Source organism: Mchenga conophoros, linkage group LG11 (genome assembly GCF_057382185.1).
Source record: "Mchenga conophoros isolate Kocher_MC1m ecotype Shallow Benthic linkage group LG11, M_conophoros_male_GT1.1, whole genome shotgun sequence".
Taxonomy (NCBI): domain Eukaryota; kingdom Metazoa; phylum Chordata; class Actinopteri; order Cichliformes; family Cichlidae; genus Mchenga; species Mchenga conophoros.
Genome location: NC_140536.1, coordinates 7871588 through 7898043, shown reverse-complemented (window position 1 = coordinate 7898043; position 26456 = coordinate 7871588). Strand labels below are relative to the sequence as shown.

Sequence of the window (26456 nt, the reverse complement as noted above, 5' to 3'; positions counted from 1 at the left end):
ACTAGAAACTGAAGGCCTTACTTTGGCTTTCTCAGTTTGGGCCTTGAGAATTCTTACAAAATCGGAAAGTGAATTTTAGGGTGTGTGCATTTATCTAGTTAGCAAGACAAAAACGAGTCACATGAAATGAGGCTGGAGCTATAGCAGTCATAAAAATCAGGACATATTTATGGATATTTTGGCCATTTAAAGATTTTTGTTTGTTTTCTTTGTTTTTTCATTTATGTTAGCTGAATGGTGTGTGTGTGTGTGTGTGTGTGTGTGTGTGTGTGTGTGTGTGTGTGTGTGTGTGTGTGTGTGTGTGTGTTTGTGAGCGTGTATTTATATCTGTGTGGGGATCAAAAATTGGAAGTTTACTATACTTGTGGGGACCAACAGCCATTATGGGGGTCAAAATCCAACCCCCACAAGTTTGAAGGGATTTTTAAGACTCAAAATATGGTTTTAGTGACAAGGTTACGGTTACGGTTAGGCATCCATTTTTCATGGTTAGAGTTAGAGTAAGGGGCTAGGGAAAGCATTATGTCAATTAAATGTCCCCACAAGATATGAATACCGTGTGTGTGTGTGTGTGTGTGTGTGTGTCTATTTTTATTACGGTAACAACATCAAACCTATATGCTACCACATTTGCTGGCTCCAAAAAGCCACTCTCCAGTTATTGTGATGTTGTGTCTGCCTGTGTGTGCGCCTTCGTTGGTTGGCTACTCCCTCTCTACCCGAATCTGCACCTCGCCCTTCAGCACAGTGATGCTGAGATCACTTCGGGAGGGCGGTGCAGAGGGAGAGCTACGTGTTGCTGCTCAGCAACAGATAGAAAGGCGAGAGAGAGAGAGAGAGAGAGAGAGGAATTCCCTCGCAGAAATAAAAGCGTCTGCCAGGGCGTGTATCAGTTCCTATGGTTCCCAGAATTTCCTGTGATAAGTGTAGCCGATACCTGTAGCAGGAGGAGGGGGAAAGCCCAATGGATGAAGGATATAAGGGCTGCCATCTACAACAAGCCTTCGGGTATATTTGAAGATCTTTGCCTGGAGGCGAAATTATATTTGATATCGCGCCGACTGCGCTTGAAATAGGCGTCCACCTCTACCAAATAAACCTGGCACAGAGCCGCTTCTCTGGAATCCAGTGAACAAAGGTCTCGGCGTTTGTTGCAGGCGCGCAGGTTACCCACAAACTAAAACGTGCCATCACTGGAGCTGAAATGCTGTTGAGTCTTCTTTCCGGAGGATTCGGTGAACTGGACGCGCTTTAAAGTAAGTTCTTACAGTTGTCTTTGTTTCGGCGCGGCTAAAGCCGAAATCCTTCCTGTTTTCTTCTCGTTTATTTCATAGAACCCACGTGGCTCTAACAAAGGCTCATCACTTTGGTCTTTCACATTTAAAAACAAGGTTTATTAGCCTGTGAATTGATAAAACTGCAGTTCGAAAAACAAAAACTTCCTCTTGTGTTTTCCGCTTTGTGTCTGCCGTCTGTCGCCCATTCTTTCTGTCTCTCTGTGTTTCGTGTGTCTCTGTGTATTCCTCTCTCCAGATATGACAGGTCAGGTCCTGGGGGAACCGTGCGGCGGGGCTCACACGGATGAAAACGCCGCCATCCGCATCAACGTGGGCGGCTTCAAGAAACGTCTCCAGTCGGACACTCTCTCCCGGTTTCCCGAGACGAGGCTCGCGCGTCTGCTCCACTGCCAGTCTAAAGAGTCCATCCTGGAACTGTGCGATGACTACGACGACACGGAGAAAGAGTTTTACTTCGACAGGAACCCAGCGCTCTTTCCCTACGTGTTGAATTTTTACAACACGGGGCGGCTGCACGTCATGGCAGAGTTGTGCATCTTCTCTTTCAGTCAGGAGATCGAGTACTGGGGCATTAACGAGTTCTTCATCGACTCCTGCTGCAGCAGCTCCTACCACTGTAGGAAAATGGACCAGGACCAGGACCGGGAAGACTGGGATGACCGCAGCGATGAAGGAAGCACCACTTCATCTTTTGACGAGCTGTTGGAGTTTTACAACGACGCCTCCAAGTTTGATAAGCAGCTGTTCGGGAGCGCACGGAGGCGCATCTGGTTGATGCTGGATAACCCCGGCTACTCCGTGGCCAGCCGCATCATCAGCATCCTCTCCATCCTGGTGGTGCTCGGCTCCATAGCCACTATGTGCATGAACAGTATGAGTGAGTTCAGCCTGCTGGACAGCGAAGGCCAGCCAACAGAGGACCCACGTTTCGAATCTGTGGAACATTTTGGCATCGGCTGGTTCACTCTGGAGCTGGTGGCCAGGTTCGTTGTGGCGCCAGATCTGCTGCACTTCTTCGATCATCCGTTAAATGTGATAGACCTGGTGTCCATACTTCCGTTTTACCTGACACTTCTCATAAACCTGGTGGTGGAGAGCAGCCCCGCACTGGCAAATCTAGGACGCGTTGCGCAAGTGCTGCGGCTGATGAGAATTTTCCGCATCTTGAAGCTGGCCCGTCACTCCACGGGGCTCCGCTCCCTGGGAGCCACACTTAGGAACAGCTACAAAGAAGTGGGGCTTTTGCTCCTCTACTTGGCAGTCGGGGTGTCGTTTTTCTCCGTAATGGCCTACACGGTGGAGAAAGAGGATAACGAGGATCTCACCACCATTCCGGCATGCTGGTGGTGGGCCACGGTCAGCATGACTACCGTGGGATACGGTGATGTGGTGCCGGTGTCTATTGCCGGCAAACTAACCGCCTCTGCGTGCATCCTGGCCGGGATCTTAGTAGTTGTGCTTCCGATTACGCTCATTTTCAACAAATTCTCCCTCTTCTACAAGAGACAGAAACAGCTGGAGATCGCAATGAGAAGCTGCGACTTCGACGAGGGGATAAAAGAGGTGCCCTCGGTCAACCTGAGGAATTATTACGCACACAAAGTCAAATCCCTCATGGCGAGCTTGTCAAACATGAGCCGGAGTTCACCCAGTGAACAGAGTTTAAACGAATCAATACACTGAAACAGGACACTCTGTCAGTCAGGTCGGGTGACGCTGTTCAATACATGTGGCCTACCGAGGAGCTCTCCAGAGTGCTGAAATTCTCTGGACTGAGAGCCTGCTTCCTTCCACTGATGTCTGACCGTTTGCCTCTCTGTAGCTCAGTGCAATAATGTGTTCATTTCTGTGTCTATCACAATGAAAAAATAAGCAAATGTACAGCCTGAACATCACGTCTCGCTGTGCACTAATACGGCCGCTCAACAAACAGGCTAAAAATCTGACCCCATCTGATGAAAAAGACAAAGAATGCTGTAGTTGTTTACAGTGTCACACTGTAGTCCACTTTCCAGCTATACATGTTGTATAAGTATGTCTGAAGTAACTGTATCTCTTTCAAAAGAGTCTCGATGTATAATTGTGGTGTTGCAACAGTACTTCAGATGTGTGGTTAAAGCAAAGTGTATTAAATATACAATCAAACAAACAGAAAAATACATGACATACTTCCTTGTTTTTTTAATACGAGAGTTAGGGTCTAACTCCGATCCTGATTGAGGGAACACATGTAAGCCCGAGGGTTGGAAGGGGGATTTATAGCAGCAAAGTGACTGACACAATATCTGAAACAGTTTGACAGGCATGGCAACAGCCATTCAGAGCTGACATGTTGAATAAATCTATTCGCTAAGGATTTGATTTTTTTTTTTAATGGCATCACCATTTCAGTTCCCAAGAGACAATTTTAAAATATTAATCAGTACATGTTCTAAAAAGACTATAAAACTATGGTCATAAAATAGAAGTTAGTCCACAGTAAGGGAGAACTGAAGAGAAAGTTCAGTAGTTAGTTTATGGTTATCACTGCTCTCCGGAGAATACACCATAGAGATAAAGTTCTAGTTTTACTTATCTCAGTGCTACGTTTCAATAAATTTTTTCAAAAGAAAGCAATTTGTCTCCAGCCCGTAAACTCAGAAGATGAATGGCTGTGACAAACCTGCATATTTCTTTCTTTTTTTCTCCCTCTTCTTCTTACTGTGTCCAGATAAAAACAAGTTTTATGATCCCACAGGGGGAGCATGCAGCTGTTTGGACCCCTCTCCCTTTTTCTGGTCAGCATTTGCGATAAGGAGCTATCCCACTGGACGCAATAACAGCAGCAGAAATTCAACAGAGAACACTCACTTAGTGTTATTGATTTCAGTTTAAAGGGTAAAGAGCTATTTGATACAAGTAGGCAGCAGCTCTTTAAAAAAACAAACAAAAATAAAACCAGATGAAAAAGTCAGTTTTGCATCATTTCATATTTCAGAACAGTTAACTGCATCGATTTCCATCTTTTTAATTTGAAGGCCATTTTTATTTTGACACCAGTTCTTAAAATGAGAAATGATCATTAATGCTTTGAGCTGAATCCTCTCCACATCATTGTGTAGCTGTGACTGGTAAAATTGTCACTTAATCAGTGTCAGTATTTTGTTTGTTTTTATTCATCGTACAAATAATTCATACATGCATGCACATTTCAGTGACTCGAACAATCAGACTCATTTGCTCCTGTGGCAGAGAGATAATTTGAAATTCATTGTCTCAAGATTAATTTGAGCAGACAGGCAGAAGGATTTTACATATTGCTGCTCATAACTAATTAGTCTGAGCACAGAAAAACCACACATTGCAGCTCAGTCACTATCACCTGGTGTAAAGGATAATCCCAACAATACCAAATTTTTTTTTTTTTTTAAAGAATTATGTATTATTGTACAAGTTTAAATAATGAAACATGTCTTCAAATATCAAAGAGCTTTCAGGTGTACAAATAAGGTTATGGCACACATTTGGCAGAATAACTGAGCGACACAGAGATCATTTCACTGCATTTCAGCCACAAAGTTGTGCTCACATTTCAAATCCTAATGAGAAACCTGCGTATATCCAGCATCTTCTCCCAGGATTTCTGGGGAGCTCATTTGAAATAATATTTACCCTCAGAGTCCAATTATATCAGTCTGCTTTTGTTTACTCCTAAACCTTTAAAGACTTTTCCCCCTGGGACAAAATCCAAAACGCCACTGCAGCACCCAACCAGCATGGAAAAATCAGTAAATGAGTACACAGTGACAGCGGGTGACATTTTAAAATATCAACAAAGGGCCAACCCAAAATAAGAACAACAGTCAATCTTTTCCATCTCAGGGAGAAGAAAGTAATTATAGAATCTGAGAGAAAATTGAAATGTATAAATGTACTCCAGGACTGCGGGCCAAGGGGAAACAGTAATAAAGAGAGTAGATTTGCACAATGTCATCCAAGTGTCTGGGTTTTGTATGTGTGTGTTTGTGTGTGTGTGTGTGTGTGTGTGTGTGTGTGTGTTTGTGTGTGTGTGTGTAGGTCAGCATGACTCCTGAGAAGGAAGATGGAGATGTCTGGCCCTTCAGCTGCCTCCCCTTGGCTCGCCTGTATCATTACCCTCTGACTGTGGTGATAGATGTAAGAAAGGCCCCCAGCCTGCCTGGCTCACAGTACAGGAGGCAGCTCAGGTCATTAGAGGGCGACCGTGGCAAAATAAAATCTGCTTTCCTCATTTCCAGTAACCAGCAGAGCTTAAACATCCAGTCCAACCATCATCGTGACTGAAACCTGTGACTCAACATTGTGAAAGGAACAGTTGCATTAGAGGGAGATTTATTTTTTTCTTGTAATTTGTCTGACATGTAATCATCAACGCTTTTAGAGGTGTACTTGGTAATAAGGTTTGGTTATTATTTTATTTCAATGTTAATCATTAAATCAAAAGAGTTCCTTTTGATCAAAGGACTTCTGATTTAAATGAGCTTCTTATAAAGTTAAATGAGCGTGCTCATTTGGTTCCTTTCACACGAGCTGTGAACAAAGACAAGAGAAGATGAGCATAAAAAAGGTTGTGGAAATCTGGGAAGAATATTATGCTTATTAATGCAGCGCCGACAGGGAATCAGAACTAAATGGTGTACGTGCTTCCCAGTGTGCATGTGCAAACGTACTGTACACAAACACACCACACAGCGAGTCTAATGGGGAACTTATCGAAGCTGGCAGCACGAGGCTCATCTCCAGGCTGCTCTGTATTGGTGAAATAAAACTCTGTTACTAAGCAGGCGTTCCGTGTTGTTGCACATTACCATCTGCTACTATCCGTTTGCTTTAAACAGTGTGGGAAGATTGGATCTTTTCTGCGTGCATGTTTCTTTCTCCCTCCATACTTCCCACCATGTGTGATCTGTGAACATCTCCAAAAATAATCTTTCATTACATGGATCGCAGCATAGCTAATTATCACATACAGATCTCATGATAACATCAAACCCAGGTAATGGTTAAGGATGGCTGATTGCTTTTTTTTTTGTTTGTTTTTTTAATGAAAGGATTAGAAATTGTAATCAAACTGATGTTTCGGGGTTATGGGAAATAATAGGGAGATATTTTTCATGTTTGGACTCTGCATTATGAACTCTGCTGACATTTAATTTTGAGACTACATTTTAGTTTTAATCGTTTCCTTTTTGTCGAGTCCTAAAAAGCCACAAAAAATGCAATTGAAGAACAAAATTTGTAGACTTACTTCTAGAATTTAACTGGTAGTGAATTTATGGACTCTCTATGGACCAGCTACAATTTAAACCAAGTACCAACACAAATACACCAAGTTTACACCAAATTATCACAAATATGTTAAAGCTTAGGTTTTTTGCAGTTTAAAAAACCTCCACTAAGGCAGCGCTACAGACGGCTGCCCCTCCCTGAGCCTGCTTCTGCTGGAGGTTTTTGCTGTTAAAACGGCGTTTTTCTTTCCCTCTGTCACCAAGTGCTTGCTCATAGAGGGTCCTCTGATAGTTGGGGTTTTCACTGTATTATTGTAGCGTCTTTACCTTACCTTACTAAGTGCATTGAACCGACTGTTGTCATCTTAATTCCTTTAAGCTTCCTTGTTGCTTTTTCCACATGGAGTAATTAACACACACAAAATATGTCAGTCAGATTATTTCAGTTTATTCTAGACTGTTGCAACCTTGGATTATATTCATTCTCCTGAAGCCTAAATGAACATTTCTGAAAAATATATAACATCATAACGATTTGTGACCTTACACAAAATGTTGTGCTACTATAACTGGTGCTGGTCCTCCACCGGAAAACTCTCAATCACTAAAATAACCACTTCTGAAAGACAACCCATCAATGTGCCTTCTTTTTAACAGAGTCTTCAGTCTGCTACTGTTAAGTGACTCATCCACAGAGACAGATGTTTCTGGATTTAAATCACAATGGTGTTCCCACTGAATTTTAATGAATAGCACAAAATGGGCCAATCAAACACCCGGGGAGTGTTACCTTTTACCAAAGACTGTTATGAAAATCAATTCCCACATTTTTATTGGAGCCTCATGTCTTGTCTTGTTTAAAGAGCTTGAAAGGACTGTAAATGCAGTTTTGTTCTCCGCAGCCAAGAAGGGTAATGGTGTACCTTGGCAGTTTTGCCAGGATGGCACAGAGGCAGCACTGAGAGGAAAACACTTTAATTAGAACATGCTGTTTATTTCAGGACTTTTCAAGAGCAAATCTGACATTTGAGAGATTTCACAGAGCCAAACGGAAAAATATGGCTTCTAGCGGTGCTGTAGTTTTTGTTTATTATTATATCCATTCCTGGATATTTCCAGAAACTTTTCATTTATATGACCATCTGCGCACATCCCTACTTTTCCAGCCAGGCCATGGATTCTTCTACTAGAGCTACAGCACACTGAACATCATTTTTCATATGCTGCAGATTCCCTGGAAGGCAGCTCTGTGTAATTACCCCAAAGGCCTTTGAGAACCACAGTAATAGACTGCACACACCTATGATATCATGCATGAAATCATCCAGGTCTAAAAAGAGGTCTTGGAAAAACAGACACACATATATGCATGTACACACAGGCACACAGACAATGCCTTAATTTCTGTTGACTCATAATTCACACATGTCACTACACTTCTCTCTGCCTGTAGTGCGACACTGCATTTCAGTAGCAGTGTGGCTAAATCAGTGGCCCTGGTAGTGAGAAACCCAATAAAGCGATGGCTAACACAAAAAAGCTCAGCGTGAGATGGCATCTCTGTATGCAGGCACCGTCTCCCAATGGCTATTGATGAGGGAAGACAATGAATATTCTCATTAACACATAGAAACGGAAAGTCTCCTAACATGCAGAAATGCAAGAACATTAATGTCAATACACATACACAGCTCAAGGTAAATTAAACTACACCTGTTCCTCAGGCACAGCAACTCCCGTAGGTGACAGGGTTAGATTGAACCCATTATTACAGCTGGATCTGGGAGACAAGGGGTCCAGTCAAAAAGACAGACTCAATCGGACTTTTTCAAAGTTCAAAGTCAGAGGAGATACATATAGATTACTTTTCTGTCTGTGTCTCTTTATGTGCTTGTGTGGCCACGTATTTTTTCAAGTATGTGCAGAGTTAGTGTGTGTTTGTGTGCGTGCATGCGTGTGCCACTTCTTCCTTCCATAATCAATTTCCTCAGGGACGTGCCAAGGACATGGGTGTAGACAGTTTGATTTGTAAAGCTTGAACAGGAGGGTGTCTGAGAGCCTGGGTGCCAGTCCACCTGAGCCCAACAGGATGACGTCAGTAACACCTTGAGAAAACCTTGACATCTCATGTGTGCACTTTTAGAAAAAACAAAAACAAAACAATTATGTGGAAAATGTTGCATCAATAAGATAGAAAATGTGAATGAATGTGCATGGCTACTGAGATTTCTTCAACCACAGGCTTTTGACAGCGTGGTGAAAACTATCTGTAAGATGCATAGAGGCACTAAAGCTATTCTTCACTTTAAATAAAGACAAAGAAATGGTGGAATGACTTACGTCAGTCAGGGCCACAGGCACAAGGAAATATGTGTTTTGACTCAACGAGAGGAGACGAAGAAAAAAAGACACGAATACAGATCACGGACAAAAAGAAAATTTCAGCTGTTGGTGGAATGTGTCATCAGAGCAGTTGTCAAGAGACAACACACACAACATGCGAGGAGTGCGACATGAAAACTGATTTCCTGAAAATAACAGGGGCTGTGATAGCATATTGTGAGACATGATGTGAATATAATAGCATAATGAGTCTATTTCTGTTCACAAGTATGGCAGCCCTTTTCTCTTTTTAAACCCGTTTTGCTCCATCTATCTTACTGGATCATCAACTTGCTAAATACTAAGGGCTACATTCATCCCACCATCATGTTAGGGAATGGTGATAATTGCCAGATTTGTTATAAATGCAGTGATGTAACTTGTCTGGTGTGCTTAATTGCCTTTGAAATCCACCTGTGTTAGAATTATACTGTGCTGCAGCTGCTCTGTGGGGACCGCGCTGGCTAAATGAGACTGATTATAGAAACAAACTGAGCTTTGGCCTGCCTCTCTGCGTTTGGTGGAGTGGCTGTATACTTTTCATTTTAACTAATCTCAGGTTAGCTACTAGTGTAGGTGGTTTGTGTGCCAAGGTAAATGTAGAGGTGCCCTATGATTCTTTATGTCCAATAAATGTTAGTCACAGCTGGCAATTGTTGGTCAAAAGGTTTCTGTGTTGTTTATTTTTTTTAAAAGACAGCTTGTTGCCATTTTAAACCTTCATTTATCAAATAAACACTGTCCTCTTTATCCCAAGGCAATGAATGTGTTTAATTTAAGTTAATATGAACATTAGCGGATGCTAGCAGTTATTTGCTGTCCCAAAACTGAATGTCACTGACTTCAAATAGACAGCTGAAAAGTTATTTCCCAGTAAATTAGATGTAATGGAAAATGATAGTATTGGAATGACAGTGATATATCTGGAAATTAGAGTGTAATATGCAAGTATAGTCACTCTTACAAAGTTGTTATAATTTATTATTGCTGAATAATATAAATCATTTTCATAATTGGTGATTAAATTATTCTGCATATGGATTTAAATGATGTTTTTAGCTCTGAGGGGTAGTGCGACAAACATTTATATTGTAGATTACAACGGCAAATATGTCAACGTTTTTTTACACAACCATCTATCTATCTATCTATCTATCTATCTATCTATCTATCTATCTATCTATCTATCTATCTATCTATCTATCTATCTATCTATCTATCTATCTATCTATCTATCTATCTATCTATCTATCTATCTATCTATCTATCTATCTATCTATCTATCTAGTGACAAGTGGAGGACATACAGACTCAACAAACAAGGGATATAATGAGTGTGAGAAGGTTTTGTTACAGTGGATGTGGGTGATTCAGCAACCTATGATGAAAGAGGGACCAGCTGGGAGATGCTGCTTCGTGTTCGTTGCAATCCCACTGGAGGCAACAGGGGTGTGAATATGAGAAAACAGCTGAAGAATACAGATGGATAGCTTCCCATTATGGATCATTATAGCTTCCTATGAGCCAAATACTGTAACTGCTAATGTGAGTGTGGAATAGTATATGCATATATATATATTTTATTGTGCTTTTAGAATTTTTTTATGGAGGTTGTAACAGTATAAAAGTTGTTAAAGTGGTTTTACGAGCTGCTTCATAAACATTATCTTGACTTAAAATCAACATAAACCATATGCTACAAATCATAATGAACTGATGTGTCATAGAGAGTGTGCAGCCAAATAAAAGGGGCAAAAGTCCCTTTATTTAACTGCAAAATAATGTCCTTGGCACTGCAGACACAGTCACACAGTCAAGTTCAAAATCCAAACTTCCAAGCTCTGTCACATCAAATAGGCTCACTGGTGGGGAAGAAAAGGGAGCAATGGAGAGAAAGAGACAGAGAGATTTGCTCACCCAGGCCCTTCTAATCTATTAGTCTGGGCTGCATGTCAACTCCATTTGAGCAAACACACCTAAGTAAGCTCGATCCCACAGAGACCGCCGCTGTTCAGCTGGTGTGTCCACTGCAACATTTCTAAATATGCTGGTTCTGGTTCTGGATTAGCTTTCCTCCATAACACTGTTGTATTCTGTATTCCAGTCACATCTCTGTGTGCAGCGACGCACTGAGTACCCATAGCCCAGCCTGTGTCGAGGCTTAAGGAGAGTGCAGTGGAGTGAAGACACAACAACAGGACCTCTGCAGTCCTTTAAGCAACCCACCTTCTGGGAGACTGTCGTGATGCTCTCACCAGCGCTCTTGGGACCACAGGTGGGAGCAATGCTGTCTGTTTGAAACAGATGGTGGCGATTGCTTTCTGCTGAAATGTCACACCAATATTCCTTGCGTAAAAGATTGGATTACTCTGTATCTCAGAGCCACTGGGGACTGATGCATCATTTGGAGGAGCTCATTATTCTTTCATGGACACTTTTTAGTACTTAAAATGCACGCATGCACACACACACACACACGCATACACACGCACACACGCACACACGCACACACACACGCATACACCTTTTCCCAGTCAGACCCAGGAGAGGACTCTCATGCATTCACTCATAAGGTCACCATTAATTTAGCTTCTCAGACTTGTGGAGATGGTGATGGATGGCTGATATTTCCTCAGAAAGCACACTTTGTTGTGGATGCCAGGAAAAGGCTTTACTCCATCAGTCAGCTAGGAATCAGATTTTCTTTCATCCAGGGGCATGAATCTATTTGCTTCTGTCTGGTGGTGCCACTGGGCTCAAAACACAACAAAGCGAATGACATCTGAGTGGGTGTGGAGTTAATGACATTCTGTCACGGCTGATATGGTGTAGACTCCGCTAAGGACTCATCCCCTCCTTCAGACGTGATGGGAGGAAGCAAAGACAGAAAGGATCTAAAGTATATTCCCCCATCACTGCAATTGTGCTTTCTTCTTTTCAAAAACGCTGTTCTCACTCATTGTCACACACTTAGCCATAAAATCACTTGTATTGCTCTTAATTCCTCTTCTTTTTCATATTTTTCAGAACGTTTTGTTATTTTCCTTCCCATTTCACTATTTTTTTTTTAACACTTAAGTTATAGGTTTCAAATCTTTAGTAGGTGTGTACTCATTTCAGGAAACCTCAGCCAATGCTTTCAAAAACCTTTTAAAAAGAGAACACATCATCTTGAACAGCTGCATCTTGAACTGTAAAGGTTTCTAGACACACCCTCACCATGAACCTAATTACCCATCCATTCAGTCTAATGTCATTTTTTTTCTGTCATCTTTTCCTTGTCGCACTGAAAAAGGAAAAACTTCAGGCAGGCAGGGAGTTCCTGTGGAGAAATATAGCAGTCTTTTCACAACAACTCACTATTTCTGCTGTAAGTCAAGTTGATGTGCGTCTTCTGATAAATGTAAGGTATGGCAGTTGGTAGTGGCAGGTTGTAACCACTATATGTGTGGATCGGGGGGTACAGACATAGAAGTAGAAGTACAAATAAGAGTGTTTAAAAATACTCCAGTAAACGCTGAAGTACTGATTCATGAAATGTACTCAAAGTAAGAAAGTAAAAAGTAGCTCTTCGGAGGACGTGCTTCTATTCAATTCAATTCATTTCAGTTCAATTACTTATATAGCACCAAATCACAACAACAGTTGTCTCAAGGTGCCAGCTATTTTTGTTATATTAATGTAATGATAAATAATATAATACGTGGGAATACAAATTTTATTTTAGCCTAAATTTTAATTCTAAGTAGTGAAAAAAAAAATCTCTATTTTCTGTTTCCTGCATTGTCGCGGGTGACTTTGACTCTAAACAGGAAAATGAGTAGCCTAAAAAAATACCTCAAATCGGTTGAAATGGCTCATCGTGGAGAAAAGAATCACAACTCACAATAATTTTGATTGAGTGGTCCAACTGCAACTTAAGGACACCTGCGGTTGTTGCGGTGTTGTGCCAAAAAAATAAATAAAACAAAATAAAAGCAGCCTACTATAACCCTTGACTATTGTACAAGGTTTTGCCTCTTTCATCTCTTTTTTTGTGACATCCTCTGGTGATTAATACACAAACAGGATTGCATTGCACGCGTTACTGCTAAGGTTCAAATCGGTTTGATGTTTGAAGGCTCGCAGTGGTGTGAAGTAATAACTCGCCTCAAATATGTCAAGCCAAAAGTAACTTGTTTTGAAAGTGTAACTCCAGGACAAACAATCTGGCCACCTTTCATCTGTGACGAGTGTAGGCTGTCAGTCAGCAGTTTACCTCAGCTATACATATATATCAGCAATACAGTATGTGACCATATTTTCAGCTGAAAGTATCGATACAAGGTGATTTAAGTCAGTGAAGGTCACTTCTGTTTGATGCCATCGATACGGAGACGGGTTGTTTAGGATGTCCTAAACGTCGATGTCAGTAAGCACTGCTGTTTTAGCCACTGTTAGCTACTGTTAGCCACTGTTAGCTACTGTTAGCCAGCATTAATAAAACTTTGTTTGAACAAACAAACAAACTCTCATAGAATCACACTATTTATTAAAGGGAAAGTGTGATTTTTAGGAGACTTGAGCCTAACAAAACTTATAATCAGATGGTATTTTTGGTTAGCTGACTCCAAGAAAGCTGGTTCTTTTCATCTGGACTTTGCATTTTCCAGCTGAAAATGGGATTTCTGGAATTTCCTTACCTGGAAGATTGAGACGGACATGGGAGTGTTGCATATCTAAGCTGCTGCCAATAAAAAATTGCGACAATATCGGGGTTAAAATAACTTATTTATACTTTTATATTATATTTATTTATGTTTTTGTGTGCTACAAGCATACTACAAATTTTCAATATTTAGCCACATACATAAAACCCAATTAGGCAGAACAGTGCCGTCCATCTCACCCATTGTATTCAAGATAGCGTCGCAACAGTGTCTTCCACAAACCAGCGCCCTCATCTGTGTATTTTTAATGGATAAATTCTAAGTTCATGAGAATGCATCAATTTGTCTGAAGAAGTAATTACACTCTAATCAATGTTTATGAGTAAAAATAAAAAAAATGTTCAATTTATTAAACTTTTAACTAGGCCATAACACAGTATCATGCAAATTCTGTAATAACCAGATGAAAACATGAGTGAAGTTGCTAAAGTAAATAAATGCATATCCCATGCCATAATACTTAATACTTACATAAAACTAAAACAATGTAAAAGCAGACTAAAAGTATATAGCCGTTAAATGCTCAACCACAGGGCTTTGTTTTTATGTCATCTGACTTTCTTCACTCTTTTCTATTCATTTACAAGGCAATATTGTTACTACTTAATTTATCAAGTTTTTATTCCAAGACTTCCCTTTCATTTCTACTGTCCAATAACAATCCTAGTAATAATTAAAATGCTTATAAAATATGAAGTCTTTTACAGTGTAGTCCATTTTGCTTCAGAAAAGTGTTTTCGAGTATGCAGCTGCAACCAAGCTTTAAAATCTTTTGGAGCAGATAATATTGTCTTTGAATGACAAGTTTTTCACAACAATGAGCTCAACTAGCAAAGCTAATTTAGCTCAGTGTAATTAAAATGTAAGAGTTGCAATTAGTAACAACAAATATGTTCTCATAAATAGAGCCGCAATTAAGCTGTAGAAGTTCTGGATGTTGTGCACAGCATTCCCAAACACCGTCGTATCACTGTCAAATTAAATGTGACACCTTTGTAGAATAATTACACAAACCAATGAGAGGATGACACTCATGTCCGTGGTACTGCTTTCAGTGGCATTTGCAGAAGACGCTGCTTCAGGGTTTATAGCAGCATGCTCTGAAGATTATCCTGACAGCTTTTCTCTTCAGCCACTACCTAAGCTTGCATTTTAAATTTTTTACATGTAATTGTAGGGTTGAAGGCATACATTCGAAGGCACACAATTTTGAGCTATAAAAGCCGTTGAGGTCAATTCCTTGCTACTTTATAATACTGTGCTATTAGCTTAATGTTTCATTGCCTGATCACAATAACATGAGATGTTTTCTGCATATTTTGAAGATTTCTTAAGTAGAACACTGGGAAGAATTGACACAAAGTAGCATTGGCTTTATCAGTTCATAAGGGTTGCAGTGATTCTCATTGTGAGGTTGTTTGAATATAATCTGGAAGTGTGTGACTAATTTGTGATAACCAGACACAAAGCCAACCTTAATGGTCAAAGAGTTGCTTTTAGAAAAAATCAAACAGCGTTAGAAATATGCTCAGCTGTGGGGTTACCCACAAGGTGTAATTCAGGGCGCTGCTACAAAATAGCACTAGTCAACTCATTCTGGATGAATAAATAGATGAATACGGCACACAACCTGTACACTCTTCCAAGACAGTGCAGTCATTACGAGTTGAAGTTACTGTAGTCACAGTGTCAGTGCTAATTTTCAGCTCAAGGCTGCTGGGAATAATTAGAATCCTATCATGCAAGACAGACACAACATGCTATAATCAATACAGACAATTACAAACTACACTATTCACTTTGCATGGAGGAATGGAAAGAGTAAAGAACAGATCCAAGTCAACCGGGCAAAAAGGTCAGAGGATTAAAGCATGCGGTGTATCAGAGGGTAAAATTCTATAATGAGTTTTTAAAAAGTCAATGTCTTGAGTTGGTGAAAAGTCATACATTTACAAATTTGATCAGGGTCTCTGAGGGGTGTAGGGGTCGTACTCGTTGTACTGCAGAAGGTGAAGTCCACTGAATGGGGTCAACCATTCCATCACTTAATTCTTTGTGAATCATAAAATCCACATTTTATGATCAGTGACACACTTTTTGTAAGCGAATTGGTCTGGTGACTTTTTGAATTGCATGTCAAATCTAAAGTGTCAGATCATTTTTTTAATGTTACAGATAATTCACAGACAGTTATGCAGAGACAATTTGAGATGTTTGTTTTGGAAAACCTGGTTTAAAAGGAGAGACAGCCTGAATCCCACCTACGTGAGCTCTGACAACACGGAGGCAGACTTGCATTCTCTAAAGCTGCTTCCTTACACACTGTGTCTGCTCCCCATTCACCTAAGCTAGAGAGGTCATTCATATGAACATAATGAAAATGAATACCACTACTTAAAGTGAAGCTGTTAAATGGGACAATTAAATGAGAATAATTCATATTGGCTAACCTGTCAGTGTTAATGAAGAAATTGTAAATATACTGGGTGAACCTAAAGTGTTGCAGATGCTGACAGCATTTTATTACATAACAGTTAATGCCCACCTGAAAATGCACCAACCACATTTAAATTAATAGAATCTATTGGTATTAACTTTACAAAGGCCAATACAACGGAGGGCAGCTGTGTTGACTTAACTCCCACATAAGTTGATATTGTTTATTATGCTGCAGGCTAACTGCTGCCTCTCTGAAAAAGGTCATGATTCAGGGAGGCTCCTGTAGCTCTTTGCAACAATTCACAAAAAAAGTTTTCCATGAAAACAAAAGTCACTCAGAGCTTGTGACTTCCACCAAGTTCTGTACTAAGACCGGTGCTTTTTTAACCTTGTGCATGCTTCCATTACACAATACTTTTAAGAAGTATTGCAAATTTTAAATTATTATCAATACAGATAACTTTCTTAAACATAAAATGCACTGGACTATACTGTATAAAAATAAAGAAGATATACGGCTAGCACACTGAGCTCCTTGAACTTTTTTGCTCCACAACAAACTATGTAACATAGAATTTAGGCTTACAAGACAAATAATTAGACCGTGTGAAGAGTTATGATTATTTTATTTTCCAACACAGGTGGGACAGCCAGTCCACCTCTGCTCCCTCACCTTCCATAAACTCACTAAGCTAATACTCCCAGAATATCAAATAAACTGAGTAAAGAATCACCAAACAATAAATGTGTGTATACTTAGCTTCCAGTATCAGTCATTGATGAACTAGTAAAAATGTAGGTTAATGGAATCCCTATTCTCCATTACAAGCACTATTAGGCCATTAATGAAAGCAAACTGTAAACATGACTGAATATTAGTTAGTAATCTGTTTTCTGTTTTATGCCATATCCTGCTGATATGTTTTGAATCTCCAGTGAAAGGCCACATCAGGTGAACTCTGAACATTATGCTGCTGTAATAAACTCTGCTTCTTAGATAGTTGTGTTGTTTGAAGAACAGATTTCTGTGTACAAATGCTGCATGAATAAATATCAAGCGCTATATTAAAATGATCAAAGTGAATTCAAGGTTTACCATAATTTAGTATGTATTAGTTATTTCCCCAGTTTGAGCTTTGCTGTATTGCCAGCCTTTAGGATTATCACTGATTAATTTGACTTCAATCACAAATGTTAAAAGCCATAGTCTTACACCGGATCATCACTCCAGCTAGAAGAGAAAGTGTGAGGGGCTAATCTCAGTGTGACAAGGATTTAATTTAACCTTACAGGCTGTATATTACTTTTTTATTTAACTTTAAGCCTAATGAAGTGGGTTTTTGCTTTCTTTTATGCTTTTATACGACCCGCATGGAACAACCCAATGCGAACACATGAGGTGAGGAAGCCTAAGATGCACTTTTTGTAGTCCATCTTCAAAAAATTGCATTGTTTCAATGCTGTAGAGTCATGTCATCAACAACATCAACTGATAAATTATTAAAGAGCCTATTGCAAGTGCAGTCTGATTTTCTGAGTACTACGTTTCTCTTTACTTGAGAACTCCTTCACATCTTTCCACATGATATTTTTGATTTAAGTCAAATCATTAGAAAAAGGTAATTTATTTTTATTTTGGTATTTAGAAACAACTTATGTGAACAGGAATTGATTAGAAGGGCTTTGAGCACCAACACAAGTCAGAATGCATATTACTAATATCACACACACACACACACACACACACACACACACACACACAATGACTGACTGACTCATTAGAGGAGAAATGTGGAGCATTTTATCACAGGGAGTTCATGCAGATCTAGAGCATTATCGACCTAAAAATGGCACAGCCTGTCACTGCTTTGTCACAGCTATCGACATGCTGTCTAGAGCTGGACGGATCTCTGTTCCATGGCTTTAATTGGCTGCTCTGATATCCACAGAGATTGATCAGTTGTTTCACAGCTTACAGATGAACCACACAGGAATCCACAGGATCAGCCAATGGTTGTTCAACAACCTCTCCATAAACCTGGACAAGAATTTCACTCTTCTCAGAGAGCACCACTATTCCATCCATTCATTCTCCCCCGCTTATCCTTTTCAGGGTCGTGGGGGAGGCCTGGAGCCTATCCCAGCTGTCTTAGGGCGAGAGGCAGGGTACACCCTGGACAGGTCGCCCGTCTGTCGCAGGGCTAACACACAGACAACCATTCGCACTCACATTCACACCTATGGGCAATTTAGTGTTATCAATTAACCTATCCCCACTAAATGCATGTCTTTGGACTCTGAGAGGAAGCCGGAGTACCCACAGAGAAGCCACACAAAAACGGGGAGAACATGCAAACTCCACACAGAAACACCTCAGCCAGCACCACTATTATTTTAACAAAAATCACTTATTATTCCTTAACCTCCTGAGACCCAAACTCTTCCACGGCATGCATTTTTTATTTCTCTTTGATATTGGGACCCGATGAATGTAAAAACAATGAATTACCAGATTTTTTTTACCTGATTTTTGTTTCTTTTTTTTCTTTTTTCTTTCTGCCTGTCCTGTTTGGATCTTTAGCCATCAGAATTGTTGCCTGAAGGGCAAGAAAGATGCCAAGCAGATTTACTTTACCAAGTGGATTATCATGGCCTTGCCATATTGATCCATTTGATTGACCTTTATTATAATTATGTATTTATTTGATTTGATTTTCTGTTGTTACAGACGGGACAGACATGACTGGGGGATAGGACAGGGAGAAAGAAGGAAAGAAAGAGAGGGAGAGAAAGAAAAATAGAGATGGTGAGGAAGGGGGGAAGAAAAAAAGAAAAAAGAAAAACAAACAAAACACCTGGATCACCTGTATGGAGATAAGAAAAAACAGAAGAGAAAACAAACAAAAAAGAGCAACATAATAAATACAACACCATCTCAATAAACTAGCTAACAGTAGATAACAGTAGATACTAAATATTATATGTTATTGTGCAGTATGCAAGATCGACAGCGCACAAGGTGCTTTGAGGTAGCAGCCAAGAAAGGTGTAGTCCGCGTCTGTGAACACCCGTGTGCACACCTGTGTGCATCAGCACGCTTGTATTCAAAAGGTTTCTCCATGTAACGATCTGCTAGGGAGTGTGGGGAGCCATAGCCCCGTCCCCCAGGGCATGAAGCAGGTATGGAGGAGATTCAGGCCCCAGACATCCAGAGGCCCCAGAATACGAGGACCCAAGGAGGACCACCAGGGGGGCAATCGTGCCACCCTCCTGGGAAGAGCTGAGGAGAACCCCAAATGAGAGGTCACCCAGCAGCCACGGAGCAGAAGCCAGAGAGGGTTGCAGTGACGTGCAAGCGGGCTCTGCCGGCAGCCAGCTGTGCCAGAGAGGACCGGGCCCCAGGCCCAGAGGTCAGAGGCCTGAGGTCACCCTACCCCCCGGAAGGGGCCCAGCCGGGCCACAGGCGCCAGGCCCCACCAATCGGCCACCAGGAGTGAGTCGGTACATACATGAGCGCCCAGCCCCAGACACAAAGAACCATCAACACACCAACGTCTGAGGGCATCAGTTGGGGCTGGGGGGCTGGGAGGAGGTGCTGGCCGTCGGATTGGGGTCTGGGATGCGGGTCCTCCCTGCTACTGCAGATAAGGAGGTGGTCTGCTTTCCTCCACCCCAGAGAGAAGGGTTACATCTCCTGGGTCCGAGTACAGTTTGCCGATCTGGGGGCAGGGGTACCCAGACCTGGGATATAGAGTATGTTTGGGGAGTGTGAATGTGTGCACAGTGTCTATTTGTGTCTGTCTCCGCGTCGAGTGAGTGCTGAGTATTTGTTTGTGTATATGGGGGTGGGAATGCACGTTTGTGTCTGCGTGCGCCTGTTCGTCTGTGTCTATATGTCAGCTTGGGTCTTAGACTCCACCTCTCTGGGTACATCTCAGGCTCTCCGAGGTATGGAGGCCTATCTCCCCTCACCACACTCCCTGCCAGTGGCTGATTTTTGTTTCTAAGAAAAATGAGAGCCACATATGAGAATATTCGTTTAAATTTCGATAGAACAGTAGCAGTATAATGTCCTCGTAAGTGGATATCAGGCCCTTGTAGAGCAAAATTGAGTATTTTGGTCTAAATAACCCAAAATGTGATGTCCACATATGTGGACGCCAGGTCCTAGGAGGTGAACAGGTGAAACAAGCTTGAAAATGACTTGAATGGCAATATCAGCCACCACTTTGTGTAACACATACTTCATTTTTTAACAGAATACAATGATGAAACTGATACATTGTATGTTTAAATGTCTAATCTAACATGTGAGCCAAAAATGCTGAATTCACGGTTATATATTCATATAAAAGAAGGTGTAAAATGACTGATACAAACTAGTGAACTAAATTACTGAAGAAATTAAATACATCTACAGAAGTATTTAAATATTTGTTACTAGCTCTAACTGGCCTCTCCCTCAGAGATATGGTGAGAAGTTCAGCCATTCGGGAAGGGTTCAGAGTAAAGCTGCTGCTCCTCCACATCGAAAGGAGTCAGTTGAGGTGGTTCAGGCATCTGACAAGGATGTCTCCTGGGCGCCTCCGGGGTGAGGTTTTCCAGGCATGTCCCACAGGGAGGAGGCAGACACGGGACACACTGGAGAGATTATATCTCTCGGCTGGCCTGGGAACGCCTTGGTGTTCCTCTGGACAAGCTGGAGGAGGTGGCTGGGGAGAGGGAGGTCTGGGCTTCTCTGCTTGGGCTGCTGCCCCTGCGACCCGGCCCCAGATAAGCAGAAGAAAATGGATGGATGGATGAATATAATCATTTGTCATTGTGTTGCCATTAATATGTTGTATGGCATTGTTTAAATCTGCATGCAAGTATGAATGTCAGCAGAAGCATATGAGAAAGCAGGGTTGCCAAACTCATTTTAGTTTAATCTTAAGTGAGCCTGATCAGTCAAGCTCTGCTTTCTGTCAGTGAAAAGAAGTTTAATTATACATTTAAATCTTAATAAGAGAAAGAGAAGTGCAACAGTCTGTCTCCGTTTTTCCTTATGATAATGAAATTCTGCTGTAGTACATGAAAGAAATCTTTCAGCATGACTCTTTGGGTTTAAACTGTAAGAAATAAATCTGTAAAATTACAGAAAAATAATCCTATATCATCAAGTTTTTGTTAATTTACAAGAAAGGTCCTTCTTTTTTGGACACATTATTAAAAGAACAACAACATGAATTTCTATAGTTTGCAGTGAAGAAAAGTGTTATTTAATTGTGTATCTGTTACTCAATTACTTTGGTGTAGAATGACTAGCCGTGGAGGTGGTCATAGAATCAAACCAGACGAGCATAGGCCAGCAGGTCTAAATATATGCATATATAAAGTATGCAGTGTGCACTTCAAGAATGCAGCACATGCAATTCGTACGTGTGCTTGGCAGCAGTTAGGGCAGAAAGACAGTTAATCAGCCACCTCTCTTTTTTCATAGTTTTTCCAAAGGGACGTGCCAAGAAGGCAACCGCTGAGAGTGAAAGACAGTATCTTGATTACATTTTTCATCAAAACAATAGGCCCTCTCCAAGACTAGCAACCGGCAGCAGCCCAACCATATAATTGAGAAGATTTAATATTGTTAGGTAGGGAAGCCTCTTTCCCTGTGGGTTAGAGAAGCATGCAGATACCAGGAATGAGAGCATGAAAGGACATTTTTGGCACAAAGGACATGGGCCTATAATATTGATTTTTACAAAAAAAGAATTTGTGGTGACATAATACTACTTTTTTTTTTTTTAGCAAAAGGGCATTTGCAAGGAATCATAGCTGGATTGTTCGTGCCTGAGATACAGTTATTCTGATAAATATTGATCATGACAACATGAAATATGACATGCGGCTTGAGCTGTTAGCATGTTGTACAGTTTAACTAGACAGAGAACTGAAATGAATAGAAAATGATGATCAAGGATGAATTAAGGGGTGGTGGTTCTCTGCTCCCAGACAGAGAACGCTGTATGTTTTGATGAGTCACTTTCTGATCCCTCGTTTCCAAACAAATTAGGCAGAACACAAGCACCGGAGGAGAGCAGCTTGATGAGGTCTGCAAAATCAATATGCTATTAAAATCTATCTTTGCCTGCCTCTGCCCATCTGTGCCCTCTGGCTGGAATAACTTCGTGTGTCCTGACCAGTCCTGGCTGACTGAGGGGCTGGCAGAACCTGCTGTACTTGTACGGAGACACACGGATATTTTCTTCAGCTCTGTGATTAAACAGTCACAGTCAACTATTTCACAACATTGAAGACCATAAAGAACAATAACATTGGCTAAACACACTTCTTCAAAGGTGTATCCGAATCTGTAACCAGTACCAAAACCTGCAGGTGAGAGCAGAACGACGTACATCAGTTTTACCCAAGTAAGATTATCCTGAAACCAGCGCTAATTTGATTTCTTCCACCAAATTCTCATCCCACCATTTATACTGCACTCTTCTAAGATGCTAATCTAGCGGAAATGGAGGGACCACTAAACAGTTTTAAGCCAGTAAAAAGATACATTGCTATAGCCGGTGGCAATGCTAACTAGCAAACCATTTTTTCACTCACTGACGACATTTTTTGTGGTGCTATTTGGTGTTTATGCTGGTTAAATTGTTTCTTCATTGCAGTGAAGTCACTAATATGTGTCGTCAGAGGATCATTGTGTTGCATATAGAGATGGCACGATACCACTTTTTTATGTCCGGTACCGATATCATAAATTTGGATATCTGCAGATACCGATATGAATCCGATATAGTGTGTTTTTTAGTCAATAAAACTGTTTTTTTAATATCTTGCTGCATTTTGTATAAGTTCATACTCAAGTTTAAATAAACAACAACACTAAAGCTATTCTGTTATACCTGTATGTAAAAAATACACTGCACCCAAAATATTTCATAGTTCAGCAATACTGATCAATCTAATAAACTTAAACCTACTCCATCCTTCCTATTCTGGTATTTTAAAGAGTACGCAACCTAACTAATAGGGTTGCAAACTCCCAGCAAAAAAAAAAATAGGGAACCACCCCCCACCCTCTGCCCCATGATGCTTAATCTACGTAATCAACTTTAATTTGATGCAGTGTGGAAAAAAATGCACAGAAATAAATTATTTTTCAAGAATAATTAAATAGATTCAACATCTTTCTTCAACAGAATTGCAGACTGCAAAGATGGTACCTTCCCAAAGGAAAAAGTACTATAGCTTACTAGGGTATATTAGACTTAACAGTTACTATATACAGTAATGGACTTCTATATACAGCGGGGAAAATAAGTATTTGACACATCAGCATTTTTATCAGTAAGGGGATTTCCAAGTGGACTATTGACACAACATTTCCACCAGATGTTGCCATCAAGCCAAATATTGAAGTCATACAATCAAATCAGAACATATAAGTATACAAGTTAAACCATAATAAATAAAGTGAAATGACACAGGGAATAAGTATTGAACACACTTTATTCAATACTTTGTAAAAAAGCCTTTGTTGGTGATTACAGCTTCTAGACGCCTCTTGTATGGATAGACCAGTCGTCTGCATTGCTCAGGAGTGATTCTGGCCCATTCTTCCACACAAACGGTCTTTAAATCTTGAAGGTTCCTTGGGCCTCTTTTATGAACTTTAATCTTCAGTTCTCTCCATAGATTTTCTATGGGATTTAGGTCAGGTGATTGACTGGGCCATTCAAGCAACTTGATTTTCTTTCTTTGAAACCACTTCATTGTTTCCTTGGCCTTGTGTTTGGGATCATTGTCTTGCTGAAATGTCCACCCTCTTTTCATTTTTAGCTTCCTGGTAGATGGCAGCAGATTTTTATCCAGAATGTCCCGGTACATCTCTCCATTCATCCTGCCTTCAATAATATGAAGTCTGCCAGTACCCCTTGCTGAAAAGCAGCCCCAAACCATGATGCTTCCACCCCCAAACTTGACTGTTGGTATGGTGTTCTTGGGGTGGTGAGCAGTGCCATTTCTTCTCCAAACATGGTGTGTAGAATGACTGCCAAAAAGTTCAATTTTGCTTTCATCTGACCATACTATAGTCGTCCAATAATCCACAGGCTTCTCCAAATGCTGTTGCGCAAATTTTAACCGAGCCTTGACATGCTTTTTGTTCAGCAATGGAGTCTTGCGTGGTGAGCGTGCATGGATGCCATGGCGGTTCAGTGCATTGCTTATAGTTTTCTTTGAAACAACAGTACCTGCTGATGCAAGGTCTTCCTGAAGTTCTGTCCGAGTGGTTCTTGGCTCTTGGAGAACCCTCCTGATTATTCTTTGGACTCCTCGGACAGGGATCTTGCGTGGAGCACCTGATCGTGGCAGGTTTATGGTGAACTGATGCACTTTCCATTTCCGGATAATGGCCCTCACAGTGCTCACAGGAACATTCAGCATTCTGGAAATGCACCTATAACCATTCCCATCAAAATGCTTTTCAACGATAAGATTACGAAGATCTTGAGAGAGTTCTTTGCTTTTACCCATCATGAAGTCTTTCCTGTGTGCCTTCTGGGTAATGAGGAGCCTTTATAGGCCATCAATTAGGACTAAAGCAGCTGATATCAATTAGTACTGATAGGGGACAGGATTTCTCTATCAATACTGACAGATTTCAGGTGATCTCCTGGCTTTCTATGTCATTTTGCCCCTTGTTATCTCCATGTATTCAATACTTATTCCCTGTGTCATTTCACTTTATTTATTGTGGTTTAACTTGTATACTTATATGTTCTGATTTGTTTGTATGACGTCAATATTTGGCTTGATGGCAACATCTGGTGGAAATGTTGTGTCAATGGTCCACTTGGAAATCCCCTTACTGATAAAAATGCTGATGTGTCAAATACTTATTTTCCCCGCTGTATTTTACATCAGATTAAAACTTTGGGTGTAAGATTCAGATAATTATTTATTAAAAACTAGACATTTTAAATGAGAATAAGAAAGAAAAGTATGTCTTTGAGCCCCCTTTTCCCTGTTCATGCCCTATCGGCCCCCCTGGCTAAACTTTGCTAGATCCGCCCCTGCACATTTACCAGCCGTCAGCTACTAGAAAAAGATCCTGGTGTAGAAAGTAATATTAAATAAATTCTAACAACAGCTCATCAAGGTTAAACGTGCTGCTGTTGTTGAGCCGCTGGTTTCCTCGTTCTGGTGCAAAGTGGACCAAAAACAAACAAGAGAGATGGACTCGCGACAGAAAAGCCGATCAGCTGATCATTGATTGAAGTAGCAGCAGGAGAGGGAGGGAGACAGAGGCACTCGCTCCATATATCGGTTGTTAAGCTTAACGTGGGAATGCTTTACAAACATTCAGAGATAAACTTACACACTTGCTTTACTTCTCTCTGGGATCACTTCCTCGGAGATGAAATGCTGGTTTGGTAGCGAGGCTACAAATACACACAGCCGCTCTATCACGTGACAAGTACTGCTGCAACGTGCTACAGTTATGAGCCGAGTTACGCCCTGTCGCAAATTTTGTGAGGTGCTTTTTTTGATATTTAATGGATCGATTACATTTTTTTTTCTCTCTGATATCCGATCCAGTAATTTACGTCAGTATCAGACCGATACCGATACGTAATATCGGATCGGTCCATCTCTAGTTGCATATATTCCAAAAATGTGGTGGATAGCACGAATAGTAGCTTTCAAGCTTTGCAACAACATTTCTGGCAAGTTGAGGGCAACATTGCCCTGTCAAAAATATACTGCACACTTATGTGTACGTAGAGTTGTTCTTTGGGCTTTTGGGTCTTAGCCCCATCCTCCACTAACAACTACCCATCAGTAGATCTCCACAGGCATTCCAGTTCAGTGGTCATTCATTCATTTAAAAATAGGATGTCAGCACCTCTTTCAGTTCATGAGGCAGTCAGTTCATCACTGCAGCTGCATACATTCAACCATCCCACAATACACAGAAAGAAAAGTCTTGTAATCTGACGTGTTCCCTAGGAAACTGCTTCCCACTCCATCGCTAGCTGGAATGACTTTTTTAAGCTCTTTGCTTGGATAAAACAAATATTGATCAGGTCTGTCATCACCTATTTCCTGTATATCTGATAACATAAAAACATGTCATATTACACTTAGCAGAGAACAGAAGAGAGCTGTGGAAAGACAAACAGACACTTGGAGTAAAAGATTCTCTTATGGTTCCTAAAGCACATAGATATTTCTCTTGAGTGTTCATCTCCAGTCTGTGACCTCTCGATTGGTTAACTTCCAATTTAGAATGATTCAGCACTCAAATGAAGTATAGAAAGCGTGGCTTTGGCTACACGCCACATGAAAGTAGACAGGTGGGACTGGATTCTGCACTGCATGCTCTG

At 40.8% G+C, this 26456-nt stretch overlaps 2 protein-coding genes across 3 annotated transcripts in view; one reads left to right on the top strand and one right to left on the bottom strand.

Annotated features, from left to right (window-relative positions):
- nipal2 (NIPA like domain containing 2) overlaps window positions 1-1080 on the bottom strand; it is a 34698-nt gene extending 33618 nt beyond the window's left edge. The window contains exon 1 of the mRNA XM_085290680.1: window positions 938-1080. The gene's annotated coding sequence lies outside the window, so the exon portion shown is untranslated. The remainder of the gene's footprint in view (window positions 1-937) is intronic.
- Window positions 768-26456, top strand: part of kcns2 (potassium voltage-gated channel modifier subfamily S member 2) — a 45779-nt gene continuing 20090 nt past the window's right edge. The window contains exons 1-2 of one of the 2 annotated variants that reach the window (XR_014894337.1): window positions 768-1256; window positions 11031-11201. Coding sequence is in view for 1 of the 2 variants with exons in the window: in XM_085290676.1 (XP_085146802.1) it covers window positions 1536-2981 (1446 nt within the window). In the remaining variant the exon portion in view is untranslated. Of the gene's footprint in view, window positions 1257-1533; window positions 3456-11030; window positions 11202-26456 lie in introns of those variants that run through there. The other variant, XM_085290676.1, reaches the window with a different exon arrangement.